Source organism: Mauremys reevesii, linkage group 13 (genome assembly GCF_016161935.1).
Source record: "Mauremys reevesii isolate NIE-2019 linkage group 13, ASM1616193v1, whole genome shotgun sequence".
Lineage (NCBI taxonomy): Eukaryota > Metazoa > Chordata > Testudines > Geoemydidae > Mauremys > Mauremys reevesii.
The window spans coordinates 24,096,607-24,115,579 of record NC_052635.1 but is presented as its reverse complement, the minus strand read 5'-3'; the positions used below and the strand labels follow the sequence as shown (position 1 = coordinate 24,115,579).

Here is an 18,973-nt window from a genome sequence, read left to right as displayed (position 1 = left end):
AAATATATCAGGGGTTCTCATTTCATACTGTGCTGGAAGTCCCTGGGATGATAACTGGAGGATCTGAATGATAACATCCCTGCAGTAACTCTTGCTCTCAGAGCATATTGTTTCCACACAGTCACTCTGGAGGTACTGCATGCCTCACCAGGAGGCCAAGAGCTTTTGAGCAGTAGTTTGTAGTTATTATTTATTTGTATTATTTCCTAGCAGGAGGCTTGCACATTTCCCTCAAGTTCTACATTTCATGAACTAAAAGGTATATATAGAAATACTCCACCTTCTTTAAAGGGAACTTCAGTTCCATTCTACCTTCATTTTAATAATCTGACAGATTTTTTTTTAAATTAACATTTATTATTTATGCTGCCTGTCTACTTTATGCAGCAATTTCAGCTTGGACAATAAATAAATAATTAAAAAAGACAAGTACGTTTAACTTTTGGATTCTCATGCTCTAGTGCAGCAGTTTGCAAACTGTGGGTCAGGACCCCAAAGTGGGTTGCAACCCCATTTTAATGGGGATGCCAGAGCTGGCTTTGGCCCCTCCCGCCCAGGGCAGTGGGGCTCGCATGAGCTCAGACTTCAGTCCCCCGCCTCCTGAGGTCGTGTAGTAATTTTTGTTGTCAGAAGGGGTTCGCAGTGCAATGAAGTTTGAGAACCCCTGCTCTAGTGCTATGCTGCAAAGTATGAATTACAAGTCTTAAGGGGAGGGTTGCTTAAAAAGCTATTTCTATTTAATTTTCTCTATTATTAGAAACATTTCCAGTTGGTCTTTGACTTGGTAATAGTTTTTTGTTTGGTTTGGGGTTTTGGTTTTTTTTGCAAAGAGGTGTTGCTGTTAACTTGGATTTTCCTAACTGTTTTCCTGCTATGCAAGCAATGTTCCTTTAAATGATTTCTGCTTTAGTTCTGTATCACTTTCTACATTTTAAGTGAGGCTGGTCTACACTACGTGTTTAAACCGAATTTAGCAGCGTTAAGCCGATTTAACCCTGCACCCGTCCACACAACGAGGCCCTTTATAACGATATAAAGGGCTCTTTAAACCGATTTCTGTACTCCTCCCCGACGAGAGGAGTAGCGCTGAAATCGGTATTGCCATGTCGGATTAGGATTAGTGTGGTTGCAAATCGACGGTATTGGCCTCCGGGCGCTATGACCGCTCTGGAAAGCAATCTGAACTCGGATGCACTGGCCAGGTAGACAGGAAAAGCCCCGCAAACTTTTGAATTTCATTTCCTGTTTGGCCAGCGTGGAGAGCTCACCAGCACAGGTAACAATGCAGTCTCCTGAGAATCGAAAAAGAGCTCCAGCATGGACTGCACAGGAGGTACTGGATCTGATCGCTGTATGGGGAGAGGATTCTGTGCTAACAGAACTCCGTTCCAAAAGATGAAATGAAAAAACATTTGAAAAAATTTCCAAGGCCATGATGCAGAGAGGCCACAGCAGGGACTCAGTACAGTGCTGTGTGAAAGTTAAGGAGCTCAGACAAGCCTACCAGAAAACCAAAGCAGCAAACGGAAGGTCCGGGGCAGGGCTGAAAACATGCCGCTTCTATGCTGAGCTGCATGCAATTCTAGGGGGGTCTGCCACCAGTACCCCACCCTGTCCATGGATTCCGAGGTGGGAGTGGTAATTGCAGCCATGGCTGAGGATTCTGCGAACGGGGAAGATGAGGAGGAGGAGGAGGAGGAAGAGGAGGACGAGCTTGCAGAAAGCACACAGCACTCCGTTCTCCCCAACAGCCAGGAGCTTTTACTCAGCCTGACGGAAGTACCCTCCCAGCCCTCCCAAGCCACTATCCCACACAATGAAGCCATGGAAGGGACCTCTGGTGAGTGTACCTTTGTAAATATAAAACATGGTTTAAAAGCAAGCGTTTTTTAATGATTAATTTGCCCTGAGGACTTGGGATGCATTCGTGGCCAGTACAGTTATTGGAAAAGTCTGTTAACATGTCTGGGGATGGAGTGGAAATCCTCCAGGGACATCTCCATGAAGCTCTCCTGTAGGTACTCCAAAAGCCTTTGCAGAAGGTTTCTGGGCAAGGCAGCCTTATTCCGTCCTCCATGGTAGGACACTTGACCACGCCATGCATGTAGCAAGTAATCTGGTATCATTGCATGACAAAGCCTAGCTGCGTACGGTCCCGGTGTTTGCTGGCATTCAAGCAACATCCGTTCTTTATCTCGCTGTGTTATCCTCAGAGAGAGTGATATTGTTCATGATAACCTGGTTGAAATTCAGGAATTTAATTAAGGGGATAGAGATGGCCATTCCTACTGGGCTGTTTGCCTGTTGCTTAAAAGAAATCCATCCTTGCAGGTAGCCAAGCAGGGGGAAGTGGGGGGTGATTGGCGCTGAGCTTTTTCGCGTTTGGCTAGCAGGGATCTTCCATGATACCAGCCACGCAATGGGGGGAGGGGTAAAGCCATCATCCCAGAGAATTGGATGAGGGGGTGGTTTCTGCTGCTGCATGTTAACAGGAAAGAAGCAGCACTGAACGGGCTTTGCTTGGTATTTGGGAAAGGAGGGCACTGTGTATATAAAGGCTGCAGAAGCTGAAAGACAATGGCTTACCATGGCCGCATGCAAGCTGAATTCTGCTGCCTGGACCTGCGTCTGTGAGATCTCTAACACCAGAGCCGCAGGCACACAATATTGAGATGCAAAATGCGACCTTGTAGTGAAATCACATGTGCTATGTAAGGTGAATAGTGTTGTTCATGGTGAAAGAGTATAAGCATTGTTCTGTAAAATGTATCTTTTTAAATACTTCTCTCCCTTTTTTCCCTCCCTCATGCAGCTGCAAATTTTTCAAGCCTCCCTACTCCATCCCGAAGGCTATCTCAGATAAGGAGGCGGAAAAAAAAAAAAGACGCGAGACGAAATGTTCTTGGAAATCATGGAAGTGACCCGCAATGAAAGAGCTCATCTGAATGAGTGGAAGAACATGGTATCAAATTACAGGAAAGATGCCAGTGAACATGAGGACAGGAGGGACGCTCGAGATGAGAGGTGGTGGCAGGAAAATCAGAGGAGGCATGATGCAACGCTGGGGCTGCTGCGTGATCAAACTGATATGCTCCGGCGTCTGGTGGAGCTTCAGGAACAGCAACAGGATCACAGAGTGCCGCTGCAGCCCCTGTGTAACCACCCTCACCCCTCACCATGTTCCATATACTCCTCACCCAGATGTGTAAGAACGTGAGGGGGGAGGCTCCGTGCACCCGCCCACTCCACCCCCGTGGACAGCCCAACCAAAAGGCTGTCATTATTTTGAAATATTTTTAGTGACCTTTTCCTTCCCTCATATCCTCCTCCCAAACCACACCCGGGCTACCTTGTCAGTTCTCTCCCTCTTTTTATAATGAATTAATAAAGAATACATGATTTTTAAACGGTAGTGACTTTATTTCCTTAAGCAAGCTGTAATCGAAGGGGGAGCGTGGGTTGCTTACAGGGAATGAGTCAATCAAGGAGGGGGGGTTCATCAAGGGGAAACAAACACAGCAGTCACACCGTACCCTGGCCCGTGATGAAACTCATTTTCAAAGCTTCTCTGATGTGCACCGCTTCCTGATGCGCTCTTCTAATCGCCCTGGTGTCTGGCTGCGCGTAATCAGCAGCCAGGTGATTTGCCTCAGCCTCCCACCCCGCCATAAAGGTCTCCCCCTTACTCTCACACAGATTGTGGCGCACACAGCAAGCAGCAATAACAAAGGGGACATTGGTTTGGCTGAGGTCTGAGCGAGTCAGTAATGTGCGCCAGCGCGTCTTTAAATGGCCAAATGCACATTCTACCACCATTCTCCACTTGCTCATCCTGTAGTTGAACAACTCCTGACTACTGTCCAGGCTGCCTGTGTATGGCTTCATGAGCCATGCCATCAAGGGGTAGGCTGGGTCCCCCAGGATAACTACAGGCATTTCAACATCCCCAACGGTTATTTTCTGGTCTGGGAAGTAATTCCCTTGCTGCAGCCGTTTAAACAGAGTAGTGTTCCTGAAGACGCGAGCGTCATGAACCCTTCCTGGCCATCCCACGTGGATGTTGGTGAAACGTCCCTTGTGATCCACCAGTGCTTGCAGCACCATTGAAAAGTACCCCTTGCGGTTTACGTACTGGATGGCCTGGTGCTCTGGTGCCAAGATAGGGATATGGGTTCCATCTATCGCCCCACCACAGTTAGGGAATCCCATTGCAGCAAAGCCATCCACTATGACCTGCACATTCCCCAGAGTCACTACCTTTCGTAGCAGCAGCTTAATGATTGCTTTGGCTACTTGCATCACAGCAGCCCCCACAGTAGATTTTCCCACTCCAAATTGATTCCCGATTGACCGGTAGCTGTCTTGCGTTGCAAGCTTCCAGAGGGCTATCGCCACTCGCTTCTCAACTGTGAGAGCTGCTCTCATCTTGGTATTCTGGCGCTTCAGGGCAGGGGAAAGCAAGTCACAAAGTTCCATGAAAGTGCCCTTACGCATGCGAAAGTTTCGCAGCCACCGGGAATCGTCCCAAACCTGCAAAACTATGCGGTCCCACCAGTCTGTGCTTGTTTTCCGGGCCCCAAATCGGCATTCAATGGCTAGAACCTGCCCCATTACCATCAGGACCTCCAAAGCGCAGGGGCCCGCGGTTTGAGAGAATTCTGTGTCCATGTCCTCATCACTCTTGTCGCCGTGCTGCCGTAGCCGCCTCCTTCTCGCCTGGTTTTGCAGGTCCTGGTTCAGCATAGACTGCACGAGAATGCGCGAGGTGTTTACAACGTCCATGATTGCTGTCTTGAGCTGTCATGCTTGGTGTGCTATGGCGTTTGCACAGTTCACCCAGGAAAAAAGGCGCGAAACAGTTGTCTGCTGCTTTCACGGAGGGAGGGGTGAGGCTGTACCCAGAACCACCCGCGACAATGTTTTTTGCCCCATCAGGCACTGGGATCTCAACCCAGAATTCCAAGGGGCGGGGGAGACTGCGGGAACTATGGGATAGCTACCCACAGTGCAACGCTCCGGAAATCGACACTAGCCTCGGTACATGGACGCACGCCGCCGAATTAATGTGCTTAGTGTGGCTGCGTGCACTCAACTTTATACAATCTGTTTTACAAAACCGGTTTATGTAAAATCGGAATAATCTCGTAGTGTAGACATACCCTTAGTCTTGTCTGAAAAGCCGATAGAGGGCAGCAAGGTACACTCCAAGCTTCAGCTGTCAGAAATGCCTCTTAGTTCTCACTTTCAACCAATGTTCCCTCTAATTTTTTACATCCACATGTGGAATTATTTTTGTTATGTGCACCAATATGGAGGTGATGTGCGGCAGGGATGGGGCTGAGAGGTTCGGAGTGAGGGAGGGGGCTCAGGGTTGGAATGCGGGGGCTGAGGGCTCTGGAATGGGGCCAGGGATGAGGGGTTTGGGGTACAGGAGGGGGCTCAGGGCTGGTGCAGGTGGGTGAGGGCTCTGTTATGGGCCCAGGGACAAGGGGTATGGAGTGCGTGAGGGGCTGGCGCCTGAAGGCTCCGGCTGGGGGTGAGGACTCTGGGGTGGAGCCAGGGATGAGGAGTTTGGGGTGCAGGCTTCCCTAGGCTGCGGCCAATAGAGAGGACTCCCCCCAGCCCTCTCACCGTGCAGCAGCAGCACCTGGGCGGGGGGTGAGCGTCATTCCCTGCCTCTCCACGGCAGCTCCAAGGGGCCGGAGGAGAGGTGCCTCTCCCCACCACAGCCCTGCACGACCCAACTTTCTCCCCAACCACCTCCTACCTCTGTGCTCTCCAGGCCCCTGTGGCTGCATGCATGCACAGTCCTTGAGAGCCTGCAGCATGGCCACACTTAGAGGGAATTTAGTACTCAATTAAAATAATAATTATAACACATTACAAATCCATTTGAAATTATTTAACTGATTTAAAAATTCTTACCCCTGATTTCTGGGGTCTTCCCATTGAGTGATACGTGTGTTGTGATTGACAAAATACACTCTGCCATTGCTGTCAGTTCTCTTTTCTAAGGAGAAATAAAAAGTGAAGAAATATAAATCCCAGTAAATTTACTCCTCACACTAACTATGCTTCAAATAACCAATTAGTTGGACATATTGTGGCACTGTCTGTTTTCTTTAGGTGCTCTTGGCACCTCAATCTCAAATTTAATATATCTGATTCTACATCATTCCCTCTCCAACCCCATCATTTCTTGCCAGTTTCTCAGCACCAGAAATCTATTTTAATGCGAGTACTAGTGGAATGTTTAGAAGTGTACCGTAACCTACCCTCTGCGAAAAACAATATTTAGGGTGTTCATCTGATATTCTTTAGGGACTTGTTTCTTTTGTGTGTTTGTACAGCACCTAACACAAATGGGCCCCAAACCCAAGTGGGGCTTTTGGGCAGCAGCATAATATATTAACTATGACTAATTATAACAACAACAAAAGTAGAAAAGCTTTTTTCCCCTCCCATTATTTAAAAAATGGGTTTCTTCAGCAGATGCCCACAGGAAGATAATTTATCACGGAAGAACCAGATTTGCATTTTACCTTAATTAGAATTTTTCTTACTTTTGCTGGCTGTTCTGGAATGCTCATGCAGATATTTTTCCACGTTTAAAAATTAAAATACCAATATTGATCTTTTTATTTTTAAATAAATCTGAGCCTTCCATCTTTAACAAAAACTATACTTAAAAACATCCACATATGTACAGTTATTTATTATACTATTTATTTTCCCATTCAGAGAGGGAAAAACAAACAAACAATTTTTATGTGGAGAGATAAAAATGGAAGTGGTTTTCTCCACAGGAAAACCATCTTCCATCACGAGCCATTATAAATCCCAACTCCCTGGGTTATTGCCATGGGCCCTCAAATATAGTTTAACTGGTTAATGGACAAATTAAGAAATGTGCCTGGGTACACCAGACATATATACAAGTATGGCAGCACGTGAATGTGAAAGCCGTTCCCCTGTTCAAATATGAGCCAAAACTGCAGCAAAAGAAAAATGTTTACACCCCCAGTAAATAAATATGGATGTTTATTATCCCCCACAGTTACAATATGTGTAGGCACATATGCACACACTTATACACATATGCTGTTGAAAATATACTTCTCCTTTACCTAATACTAAGATTCAGTCTTCTGCAATTTGACAACATCAGATAAGTACAGAATATGAGCTCCTCACTATGTTTTAGGTGTCGCAGGAGAAACAGAGCCCTGAAATCAGGCCATGGCAGGGAATAAGCATTTTAGTTCAGCTTTAAAGGAAAAGCCTATGTGCAGAGGCATGTTTGTAAGGAGGTTATACAAGTGGCAGAATTCTACTGTACATGGAGATTTGATTGGGGGGGCGGAGAGGGAGCAAACAAACTAATTAGCCGTGTTTTTGAAATATCACACGTGTAGAAAAAGGCGCCATGTGGGTCTGCCAGTCTAATGCACTGATATCTCGCATACCTCCAAGACTAGGAAGTTCAAATAATGTTTGAAACTTTTCAAAAGTTTGATTTGCAATTTTTTAAAGTTATAAAAAAATCCATGTCTAGCTCTGCCAAGTAAAGGTATTCAACCTTAAAATGACATCATTCTGATTACCATCTTGTTTTCCCCACCCCACCACCTGAATACAAGGCTTAGTCTACATTACAAAAAGTTTTGCCAGCATAGGTCTATCATTTAGGAGTGTGGGGGGAAAAAATTATCACACCCCATCTGACAAAGTTATGCCAGCAAAACCCCCGGAGTAGAAACAACAAGAGTGCTTCTGTCAGCATAGTTACTGTCGTTTGGGAAGGTGGCTTAGCTATAGTGGCAGAAGAACTTCTGTCACCTTATCTGCATCTCCACTTGGGCACTCTGCTGGTATAGCTATTCCACTATAGCTATGACGACAACGTTTGTAGTGTAGACAAGTCCTGACAATTTTTATATTATCTTTCAAACAAAATAATGCAATGATATTTGAAGGGCCAAAATCCATGTGCTGTTTATGTAAAAACCTGATATAGACTATGTCAGCTCTTTTTACAGGCCCAAAGTCCAGAGTTTGGTCAAGAGACCGAGAGGCCCAGGAAACAGGGAACAATATTAGCTAAGAGAAGCAGAAACAAAAGACCACCTTGCTTTTACTAAGATATGCATGGTCAGCAAAATGCCAGATGGGGAGCAGTAATTGGCACTCTTATCTGAAGCTGCAAATAGACCAGAGGAATGAAAGGAGCACTATGTATATTCCTCTGCAAAAGGAGATAACAATGCTCTCCCCACACACCACCGTTGAGTTTACGGAAGAGGTTCAAGCATGTCAGTATGAGATATGGCATCCTCCTCCCCTTCCCAGATACCAGTGTTTGCCTTTAGAAGCACAAATGAGCAACTTGAAAGACAATTTCTATTGCCATATACTTTTCAATGTTTTTCTGCTTTAACTCCAAGGTATGTCGCTGTTGGACAATCAGAGGAGCCAATTCATTCCTATGGACTCAAATCAGAATTCACCATATATATTTTTTACTAATACAGTTTATACATTGTTTAAAGAAAAACACCTGTGTACTAATTGTATGTTACTTGTTAACCTGAAATCAGGGGCGGAGACATTATGTAATCTTTGACTATTGGCTACTGTGCTTATCTTATCTTGCTGCTAGACCTATCCAAGGGCTTGGGACTACCTGCCCTGTCACTTCCCTCCGCCCACGGAAAATCTATATAATCCACTGTAATCAACTGTTTGGCAGTGTTTCTGAGCCTAATAAGCAAGGTGACACTCTGCCAACGCTGTGCGTAATAAATCTATGTGCTTGATTCTACACGGTGTCCATTTTGTTCCTTCAATATTGACTGCTGAAATTATGCTGGAAATATTTTTCACAAAGGGGATGGCAGACCTATACAAATGCTTTCAAGACCAACAAAAACTTTCCAAGCACTGGCTCTCTACCAGAAACACCACAAAATAATCTGTATGACTAAAATGGTTAAGACAGTAACAGCAGCAGGAAAAAGTCCATGTTGTATGATAAGGACACTAAAAAAAAAAAAAGTCAGTTGCAACTTAGAAGTGTAACACAATAATACTGTGTACTTTTTAATCTATTTATGGAACTGCATACACACCATATCAGGAGCTGGTTCTTAAACAGTACTTTTGATTATATTTAATAAAAAGGGGATTTAAATTCAGATTTCATAAAAGAAAAAAAATCAAAGTACGATCTAAAACATTTGGTAAAATAATTTGGCGGAAGTATGCTTAATGTTTAAGTTATGTTATAAAACACCATTTGAATAAGACTTACCCCATCCATGTGGCAGGGTGCCAAGAGGATCAAACTCTGCATTCTGTGCAGGGGTAACATCTTGGTTCTGCAGATCACACACAAAAATGGTGCATTAATCATGACCACCCACCACCAATTTTCTCTCCAGACTTCTAATTTAGCCATAAATCACTAAAGCAAATGCATTCTTGCTAGGGCTACATATGGCATCACTGTCCAAAAGATTTTTTTCCACAGAAAATATATAGATTTATTACAAACTGATTATTCATTTGGGCTCTTTAACCACCTGAAAAAAATGGTTACCTACCTCTCGTAACTGTTGTTCTTAGAGATGTGTTGTTCATGTCCATTACACATTAGAGTGTGCGCGCACCACATGCACGGATGTTGGAAACTTTTTCCCTTAGCGGCTCCTGTCGGGTCACCCTAGAGTGGTGCCTCCATGCCAGTGCATATATACCCCTGCCGACCCAACCCCCCTTCAGTTCCTTCTTGCCGGTGACTTTGACAGAGGGGAAGGAGGGTGGGAAGTGTAATGGATGTGAACACCACATCTCGAAGAACAACAGTTACAAGAGGCAGGTAACCGTTTTTTCTTCTTCAAGTGCTTGTTCACGTCCATTCCACATTAAGTGACTCGCAAGCTAACCATAGGAGGAGGGTAGGAGTCATGGAACAATTGACTGGAGAATAGCCCTGCCAACTATCGCGTCATCTCTGGCCTGCTGACTGATCGTGTAGTGGGCTGTGAGAGTGTGCACCGAGGACCAGGTGGCTGCTTTACAAATCTCCTGGATTGGGACCTGCGCCAGGAAAGCCATTGAAGATGCTTGCACCTTGGTTGAGTGGGCCATGATCGCCGGGGCTGGAACCTCGTCGAGCTCATAGCAGACGCGAATGCAGTCCACAATTCATGACGATATACACTGCGCCGAGACCAGAAGACCTTTCATTCTGTCGGCTATGACGACAAACAACTGTGACGACTTGTGGAAAGGCCTGGTCCACTCCAAATAGAATGCCAGGGCCCATCTGACATCCAGAGTACGTAGGCTACGGTGACTCGGGTCTGCGTGTGGCTTAGGGAAGAACACTGGCAAACAAATGTCCTGGCCCAGGTGAAATTGCAAGACTACCTTTGGGAGGAATTTAGGGTGCAGCCTGAGCTGCACCTTGTCCTTATGAAAGACAGTTCCAAGGTGAGGGCCCTCAATTCGGACACCTTCCTTGCGGACATAATGGCCACCAGGAATGCCACCTTCCAGGAGAGGGGGAGGAGGGAGCAAGAGGCGAGGGGCTCGAATGAAGGGCCCATGAGCTTGGAGAGGACCATATTCAGGCTCCAGGGACCGGAGGGCATGAGTAAGGGAACATCCTCTTGAGGAACCGCACTATCATGGAGTTAGACAACACCGAACACCCCGATTCCCCTGGATGGAATGCTGAAATGGCCACCAGATGTACCTTGATCGAGGAGGGGGCGAGACCTTGATGCTTGAGGTGTAGGAGGTATTCTAGGATAACTGGAATGGCGGCCTGGAGTGGCTGCACCTGCTTAAGCTCACACCACCAGGAGAATCTTTTCCACTTAGCTAGGTAGGTAGCCTTAGTGGAGGGTTTCCGACTTCGAAGGAGAACTTGCCTTACCAGAAGAGAGCACTGGCTCTCCACAGCGTTCAGCCAGAGAGTTTCCACACCATGAGATGCAGAGACTGCAGATCCGGATGGAGCAGGCGCCCGCAGTCCTGCGTGATGAGATCCTGGCGAAGGGGCAGGGCAATTGGGGCGGCCACTGACAGCTCTAGCAGGGTTGTAAACCAGTGTTGACATGGCCAAACTTGGGCGATCAAAATTATCCTCGCCGTGTCCCTGTGAACTTTGAGGAGGACTCTGTGGATGACCAGGAGAAAAGGAAAGGCGTACTTCAGACTCCCGCCCCAAGGGATCGCAAATGCGTCTGCAACCGAGCCCGGGCTGTGGTTCTGGAACGAACAAAACAGCGGACATTGACTGTTGTCCTTGGTGGCAAAACCCCCACCTTTGGAAGACCGAGTGCAAAATGTCTGACCTCATCGACCACTTGTGCATGCGGTATGACCTGCTGAGGCGGTCCACCAGCTCGTTTTGTGCTCCTGGGAGGTATGACACTTCAAGATGGATGGAATGGGCTATACAGAAGTCCCACAGGAGAAGAGCCTCGTGGCAGAAGGGAGAGGAGCGGGCTCCGCCCTGCTAGTTTATATAAAACATGGCGGTGGTGTTGTCTGTCAGAACTGTCACACTGTGACTTTCTAAAGTAGCGTGAAAGGTTTGGCAGGCTAGATGAACCTCCCTGAGCTCCTTCACATTGATGTGGAGCAACACCTTGGCCCTGGACCACAAGCCCTGTGTCCTTAGGTCCCCCAAGTGAGCTCCCCAGCCAAGGTCTGACATGTCTGTCACTAAAGTCAGAGCAGGCTGTGGCACAGCGAAGGGGATACCCTTGCATACTACTGGCCAATTCAGCCACCAGCACAGGGAGTCCAACACCTGGGCAGGATGTGTGAAAGACAAGGTCTAGGAGATCTCTGCCTGGGCGATAAGATCAGGCAAGCCACGCTTGTAAAGTCCTGAGCCGCGGCCGAGAGTACTTGACCACATAAGTGCATGCCGCCATGCGCCCTAGGAGCTGCAGTCAGCATCTTACCGTGGTAGTGGGGAACCTTAGCATCGAGTCTATGACGCGCTGGATGGCCAAAAATCTGGGTTCTGGGAGGCTCGCTCACCCCTGCACTGAGTCCAGCACTGCCCCGATAAACTCCAGCCCTTGAGTTGGTATCAAGGAAGACTTGGGCACGTTGATGAGGAGACCCAGCCTGCGGAATGCGCCCAGGGTCACCGTCACATGGGAGCAGACCTCCTCTTTGGACCGACCCGCGAGGGGCCAATCGTCAGGTATGGGGTATACCCTTATTCTCTTCTTTCACAGAAAGGCTGCCACTACTGACATGCATTTTGTGAACATGTGGGGGGCTGCCGCCAGGCCGAATGAGAGGACCGTAAACTGGTAATGATGCTGATTTATGGCAAACCGCAAGAACTGCTGGTGAGCGGGGTGAATGGTGATGTGAAAGTACGCGTCTTTCATGTCGAGGGCAGCGTACCAATCACCCGGATCCAGGGACAGGATAATAGTGCCCAGGGAGACCATGCAGAAGCGGACCTTGACTAAGAATTTGTTGAGCCTGTGAAAGTTTAAAATGGGCCGAAGGCCCCCCCTTCGCCTTGGGGATGAGAAAATAACAGGAGTAAAGCCCTTTCCCCCTTAGTTCCTGAGGGACTTCCTCCACCGCCTCCACCTCGAGGAGCGACTGAACCTCGTGAATAAGGAGTTACTCGTGAGAGGGATCCCTGAAGATGGGGAAGGGGGGTGGGTAGGAGGGAAGGAGGAGAACTGCAGCATGTATCCCACTTGTACCATGCGTAAGACCCAATGGTCCAATGTTATACGGGACCACGCATGGTAGAAGTGGGACAAGCAGTTCAAGAAACACAGGGAAGGATCTGGGAGCCAGGTTGGTACTCTGTCCTCAAGCACACCTTCAAAACCCCTGCTTATTGCCAGGCTGGGGCTTGCCCTGGCCTTGGCGCTGGTTAGGCATGTTGTTCCGCCTACGCCTATTGTCCTAGGTAGGAGCCTAATCGAAGGAGGGGCAGGGACGAGGCTGGTACTGCCGCTGCTGCGGCAGCTGGGGCTTAAATGGCTTCCTCTGGGTCACCGGGGTGTGCATTCCCAACGATTTGAGGATTTCCTGGGAGTCTTTGAGGCTATGCAGCCTGGTATCCGTCTGATCGGAAAAGAGGCCAGACCCTTCAAAGGGGAGGTCTTGGAGGGTATTCTGGACCTCTGGCGGAAGTCCTGAAGCCTGAAGCCACACCGAGTGCTGCATCACCACACCTGAGGTGATCGTTCTGGCTGCTGCGTCTGCTGAGTCCAGAGAGGCCTGTATAGAGGTCTTGGCCACTGCCTTTCCTTCTTCTACGAGGGCCGTAAACTCAGGCTGAGAGCCCTGGGGCAAGGAGTCTTTAAATTTTGAAACTGCCACCCAGGAGTTAAAATTGTGCCTGTTCAGGATCACCTGCTGGTTAGCAATCCGCAATTGGAGGCCCCCAGAGGAGTAGACCTTCCTTCCGAAGAGGTCCAAACGTTTAGCCTCCTTGGCCTTGGGGGCCGGGGCTTGCTGACCATGACGCTTCCATTAATTAATGGCTGAGACAACCAGAGAACAGGGGACCGGATGACAAAAGAGGAACTCGTAGCCCTTGGAAGGGGCAAAGTACTTCCTCTCCACTCCCTTTGAGGTCGGTGCGCTGGAGGCTGGGGTTTGCCAGACCGTCTTGTAGTTGGTCTGGATTGTCTTTATGAACGGGAGCACAATTCTCAAAGGACCTAAAGGGCTTATGATGTCCACCATAGGATCCTCCTACTCCACCGCCTCCTCCACCTGTAGGCCCAAGTTCTGGGCGACCCTGCGGAGCAGCTCCTGGTGCGCCCTGCAGTCAAATCGGAGGAGGCCCCGACACTGCAGTGTCTGCCACAGCTTCGTCTGGGGATGACAAGGAGCTGAGGGCCTGCTGTGTCTCCTCCACCTGCCCTTCTTGCCCCTCCTCATAGGCCAGGGGCACATCTGGGTCCTGTCAGGTTGATTGTCCCCAGGACGGCACTGGGCTCGGTGCCACTTCCGCTCGCCGGTGCTCCGGAGAAGCGTCTGGCAGCCTCGACACTGTGGCCTCCTTGAGTGCAGAGGGGTGCCTGCGCGGGGACTGGGACCGATGCACCGAATAGCCGGACCTTGAAGCTCTGGAGGAGGTCCCCTGCTGCTGCTGATAGGCCCATGGTGTCCAAAAGGGCCACTGTCCTGGCAGGCCCCATTGGGGATGCCACGCGGGCTGGGGCTCCCTGCTAGCCAGCGTCCTGCGGGCATAGCTGGAGCGGCCTGAGTTGACCTCTGATTCCGAGGACACCGACCTCGAAGGCCAAGGTGGTGCCGTGGTTCAGTGCCGCCGGGAGGCTGGAGAACGGCTCCTCGCTGACCGGGATTGGTACCAATGCTCTCGGAACTGGGATCATTGCCTTCTGCCAAGGGCCGAGGACTTTGGCCTTATGTCCCACCTGTGCCGGCTCAGCGACTGTGCTGGGGAGCGGTGTGTCGACAGGGCCGGTGCTGTATGTTGGCTCAGTTCCGGTACCATCGAGTCTCGCTGAGTTAAGGGCATCTGGGAGTCCACGGAGGCAGAGTCTGACTGGGACCGGAGCTGGGAGTGGTGCCGGGGCAGTGACCTCGAGCAATGCACCATTGCCGGCTTGCCTCTGGACGGCACCCTTGGTAATGGTGCCGGAGGCTTCTCCTTGCCAGGGAGGGGGCTTGCCGCTGACAGCTCAATGAGGTCTTTCGCCACCTCAAAGGTGTCAGGCATGGAGGGCTGTTCTAGGATCTCCTGCAGCCCTTTTTCTGCACTCAAACCACTTAGCCTGAGCTCAACGGGCCCTGCGGCACCGAAGCCACCAGTGCCGGTGTATGTCCTGGGGCCGCACTGCCCCTCTGAGTGCTCGGTCCCTTGGAAGGTACCGCCTTCTTATATGGGGCGCATCCTCTGTTGCCTTTTGGATGCCCCTTTGACTGTGCCGGAGAGGTCGAGTGGTGCCAGGGCCTGCCCTGCTGCCTCATGCTTACGGTGGCCCACCGGCGCCGGATCACGGACTGACGCCGGGGCACTCCGCACTGAGGATGCCAGCGCCGAAGCCAGATGGTCCGAGGCCGAAGGTTGCAGTGTGGCCTCCGTGAGCAGCTGGTTGAGGCAAAAGTCTCTTTCTTTCTTGGTTCTGGGCTTAAAAACCTTACAGATCTTGCAGCACTCAGTCTGGTGCGATTCCCCAAAACAACGGAGACACGAGTCATGGGGATCACTGATTGGCATAGGCTTGCGGCACGTGGCACAAGCCTTAAACCCATGGGCATGCGGCATGCCCCGAAGCCCAGGGCTGGTGCTGGAAACAACTTCCAGACACCTAAAACAAAGGAGGCGTAACTATCTAATTATTAAGCAGTGCTAACTACTGATAACTGCTATAACTGTGCTAAGGGATCACTCGCAAGCAAGAGAGATTTGTTACAACACCGCCACGGACGGTAAGAAGGAACTGAAGGGGGGTCAGGTCGGCAGCGGTATATATGCACTGGCATGGAGGCGCCACTCTAGGGGGCTCCCCAGCCAACCCGACGGGAGCCACTAAGAGGAAAAGTTTCTGACGTCCGTGCACGCGGCACGCGCACACCCTAATGTGGAATGGATGTGAACAAGCACTCAAAGAACTAGGGGCTCAGAGTAGTGCTATTAACATATTTTGCAGCAATTAGCATAGTTCGCTAACTGCGATGCCAAGGGATTAAATATTAAACTTTCTTCTTTGGAAAGTGCCCCATCCTACACAGAAGGGAAACAAGTCTCAGGCCATGTCTACACCAGTGAGCTTACAGTAGCATAGCTGTACCAGTGCTGCTGTAAGATCGCTCATGTAGCTGCTCTAAGATCGCTCATGTAGCTGCTCTATGTCAGCAAGAGAGAGCTCTCCCATCTACATAATAAAACCACCTCCACGAATGGCAGTAGTTATGTTGGCGGGAGAAGCTCTCTCACCAACACAGCGCTGTCCACATCGGCACTTTTGTCAGTGTAAGTTATGTTGCTCAGGGGTGTGTTTTTTTCATACCCCCGAGCGACATAAGTTATACAGACAAAAGTGCTAGTGTAGACATAGCCTCAGAATCCAATACATGAAAGCCTAACACAATCAGGGAACACACTGCTCTGTTCTTGTAGGTTAATGTGGGTGTGTAAGTAGCAACTAAAAACCTACATCACCTGTCTTGCTAAACTAACTGCAAGCTGTATTTGGAGATGTCCAGTCAAAGTCTACCATTCACTAGTATTTGGTGGATTTTGGATTGCTTAACTCCCCTTGTTTTCCTCCCATTCACATGCTATAATTGCATTTTACAAGCATAAAATCCCTCAATTGCTTCCTCTGGGTGAGCTTGCCATACTAATCTTTGGCCAACCAAGAGAAGACACTACATAGTGAAGTGACTAAGATTTAGAATTCATTTAAGACTGAATACAAATAGAATTAACCTGAACAAGTCTCCAAACATTACCAGCATGAACAGCCACTACATCTGCTAGCTGGCCACAACATCTAAACCATAGCAGGTATTGAACCATTTTCTAACCACTTTGACCTTTCTCAGTAATTCAGTGGACTTTGATACATGATAAATATTTCACAAGCTATATACAATACAGCAAACACTACCATTTGTCAGTTATAGTTGTGCCATACACCATAACAAACTCAAGGAAATAAATTAAGGCTATCAATTGTACATACCACCCTCTATTCCCACATCCAGAGACACACACCTCATCACAAAAACACAGCCACCATACACCTTAAAGAATGCACAACTTTAACTCTGGCATCCTTACAGGGTACAATCTTTTGGCAGCTCCTTGCCAAGCCCAAGTGTGTGCCCCTTCACAAAGCTGTGCAGAAGGGATGCAGGAGAAGGGGAAGGAAGTTTGATTTGTTTGTAGTGGAGGTGGATGGGTGGAATTTGGGAGTGAGGGTGCACCTCCATAATATATTTTTTCTCTATATCAAAATAGATTTCTCACCCCGTATATGAACCTCTGATTAAACTGTTGCATAGCTCCCTGAAGCTGACTGCGTTGAAGTTGCCATTGCTCATAATTCCGGACAGATTCCAATGTTGGTCGTTGCCATGTTGTCGTTCTAGTGAAGTGGTCGACATAATAAATTCTCCCCATGTTGTCAACTCGTCGTTCCCAGCTAAACAATGCAAACAAGGCGTCTCAACAGCAAGCAGCACATAGCACTCAAAGGTTTAGAACCATTTTAGAGTCAGACAAGAAGCAAGGCAAGCAGGAGATATATGTGGAATTGGACGTGGTGCTTTGTTAAATGAAAAGTGCAACATGGTCTGCGCCCATCTCCCCATTACAGCTTCTGCTGAAACAATCTAAAGAGCTAGAGAAAAGTGCTATCTAAAATGAGAGAATTATTCTCAGGGCAGGTCTATACTATAGCCGGTATCGACACTCTGAGATCGATCCACCGGCCATCAATTTAGTGGGTCTAGTGAAGACCCGCCAAATTGACAGCAGATCGCTCTCCAGTTGACCCCTGTACTCTACTCCCAATGAGAAGAGTAAGGTAAGTCAATGGGAGAGTTTCTCCCATCGACCCCCTATGGTAACTCGACCTACGATATGTCAACTCCAGCTACATTATTCACATAGCTCGAGTTGCGTAGCATAGGTTGACTTACCGCGGTAGGGTAAACATAGCCTTGCTTTGTTCCACAATCCCACTACCTACTCAGTCACCCCACTTGCAGTGCTTTTAAATGGTGCTCAAGAGCTGCTTTACACATCTGGCTGGCTCTGCGTAAGTCACGACTGTTGTTATACATTAGTTATATCTGAGGGATGGGATGGACGTGTGAAGTAACTGCAGTCTACTGGCCTCTTTTAAAAAAAAAATTAAAGTAACATTGGCAGCTCTGGCTGCAAAACTTGAGACACTCTCATGCTCTTTCTGGCTCACTTCTAGTCTAACCTCAGAAAACCAGGAGTGCCTAGAGCCGGCCCTGGTTATTTGTGGTAACCTTTGCAGTGGTTTTTCAGTTTTGGTTCCTTTCCCCAGGGTGGGGAAGACTAACGATCTATTTTCTTTTACCATGACTGATCTTGAGCACCCTTTTTCTTTATAAGCAGACACAGTTGCTTGGTTTCTGACTGTTAGTAAAACTTCCCCACTCCTCTTTTTCCTATACCTTCTCCCTCTCCCCCAACCCTACACAACAGATACAATGCATATAGTTTGTTTTTTTAAATCCTTGGAGAAAGAGAGAAAAAATGACTAAGCCTCATCTCCAAGGCACCAGCATGTGCCACTCATATAGGGATAGAGATGGTCCAAAGCAGCATGTGCAAGCTCTTAATAGGGTCACAAAGTCTCCTGGGGTTTAGCTACACTAGAATTTTTTTTAACTGGAGCTAGCCAACATGTTTATACTTGCTAGTCTGGACATTCCACTAATGTTTGGTATTTACCCTAGGGCTCAGCCTAGGGCAAACCACAAATGTGTGTGTCCTGGAACAAGTGTGTAATATCCAGACTATTTTTTATAAAAAAAAGTGCTAGCTAGCTCAAGTTAATTAATAATCAATTAACTTCAGCTAAACTATAGCCTAGACATATCACCGGAGGCTAGATGTCTTCTACAGACTCACCCTGGGGGAAGAGGTTCCGGCCGATCCCATGTTGTTCTTTTTTCAACGTGATCTACGTAGTATACTCGACCATGCTGGTCCACTCTTTGCTCCCATCTAGAATTAAAAAAGGAAAGGTTACTCAGCTTGTGCAGTAAGTGGAGTTCTTCGAGATGTGTCCCCCTATAGGTGCTCCACTTCAGGTGTGTGCATCCCATGTACCTTTGATCAGAGATTTTCGGTAGCAGTACATGTTCAATCTGTTCATGCGCCCTATACATTCTCATGCTTTTTACCAAAAACATACAGGGCTGCATGGGTGAAGCATCTCAGCTCCTTCAC

The 18,973-nt window shown here is 48.2% G+C and overlaps 1 protein-coding gene across 1 annotated transcript in view; it reads right to left on the bottom strand.

Moving 5' to 3' along the window:
- The window catches only part of ITCH (itchy E3 ubiquitin protein ligase), a 111,987-nt gene that overhangs the window by 24,192 nt on the left and 68,822 nt on the right, over nucleotides 1-18,973 (bottom strand). The window contains exons 9-12 of the mRNA XM_039498432.1: nucleotides 18,653-18,748; nucleotides 17,012-17,186; nucleotides 9,311-9,377; nucleotides 5,926-6,010 (exon numbers count right to left, since the gene is read on the bottom strand). Coding sequence (XP_039354366.1) covers nucleotides 5,926-6,010; nucleotides 9,311-9,377; nucleotides 17,012-17,186; nucleotides 18,653-18,748 — 423 coding nt within the window. The remainder of the gene's footprint in view (nucleotides 1-5,925; nucleotides 6,011-9,310; nucleotides 9,378-17,011; nucleotides 17,187-18,652; nucleotides 18,749-18,973) is intronic.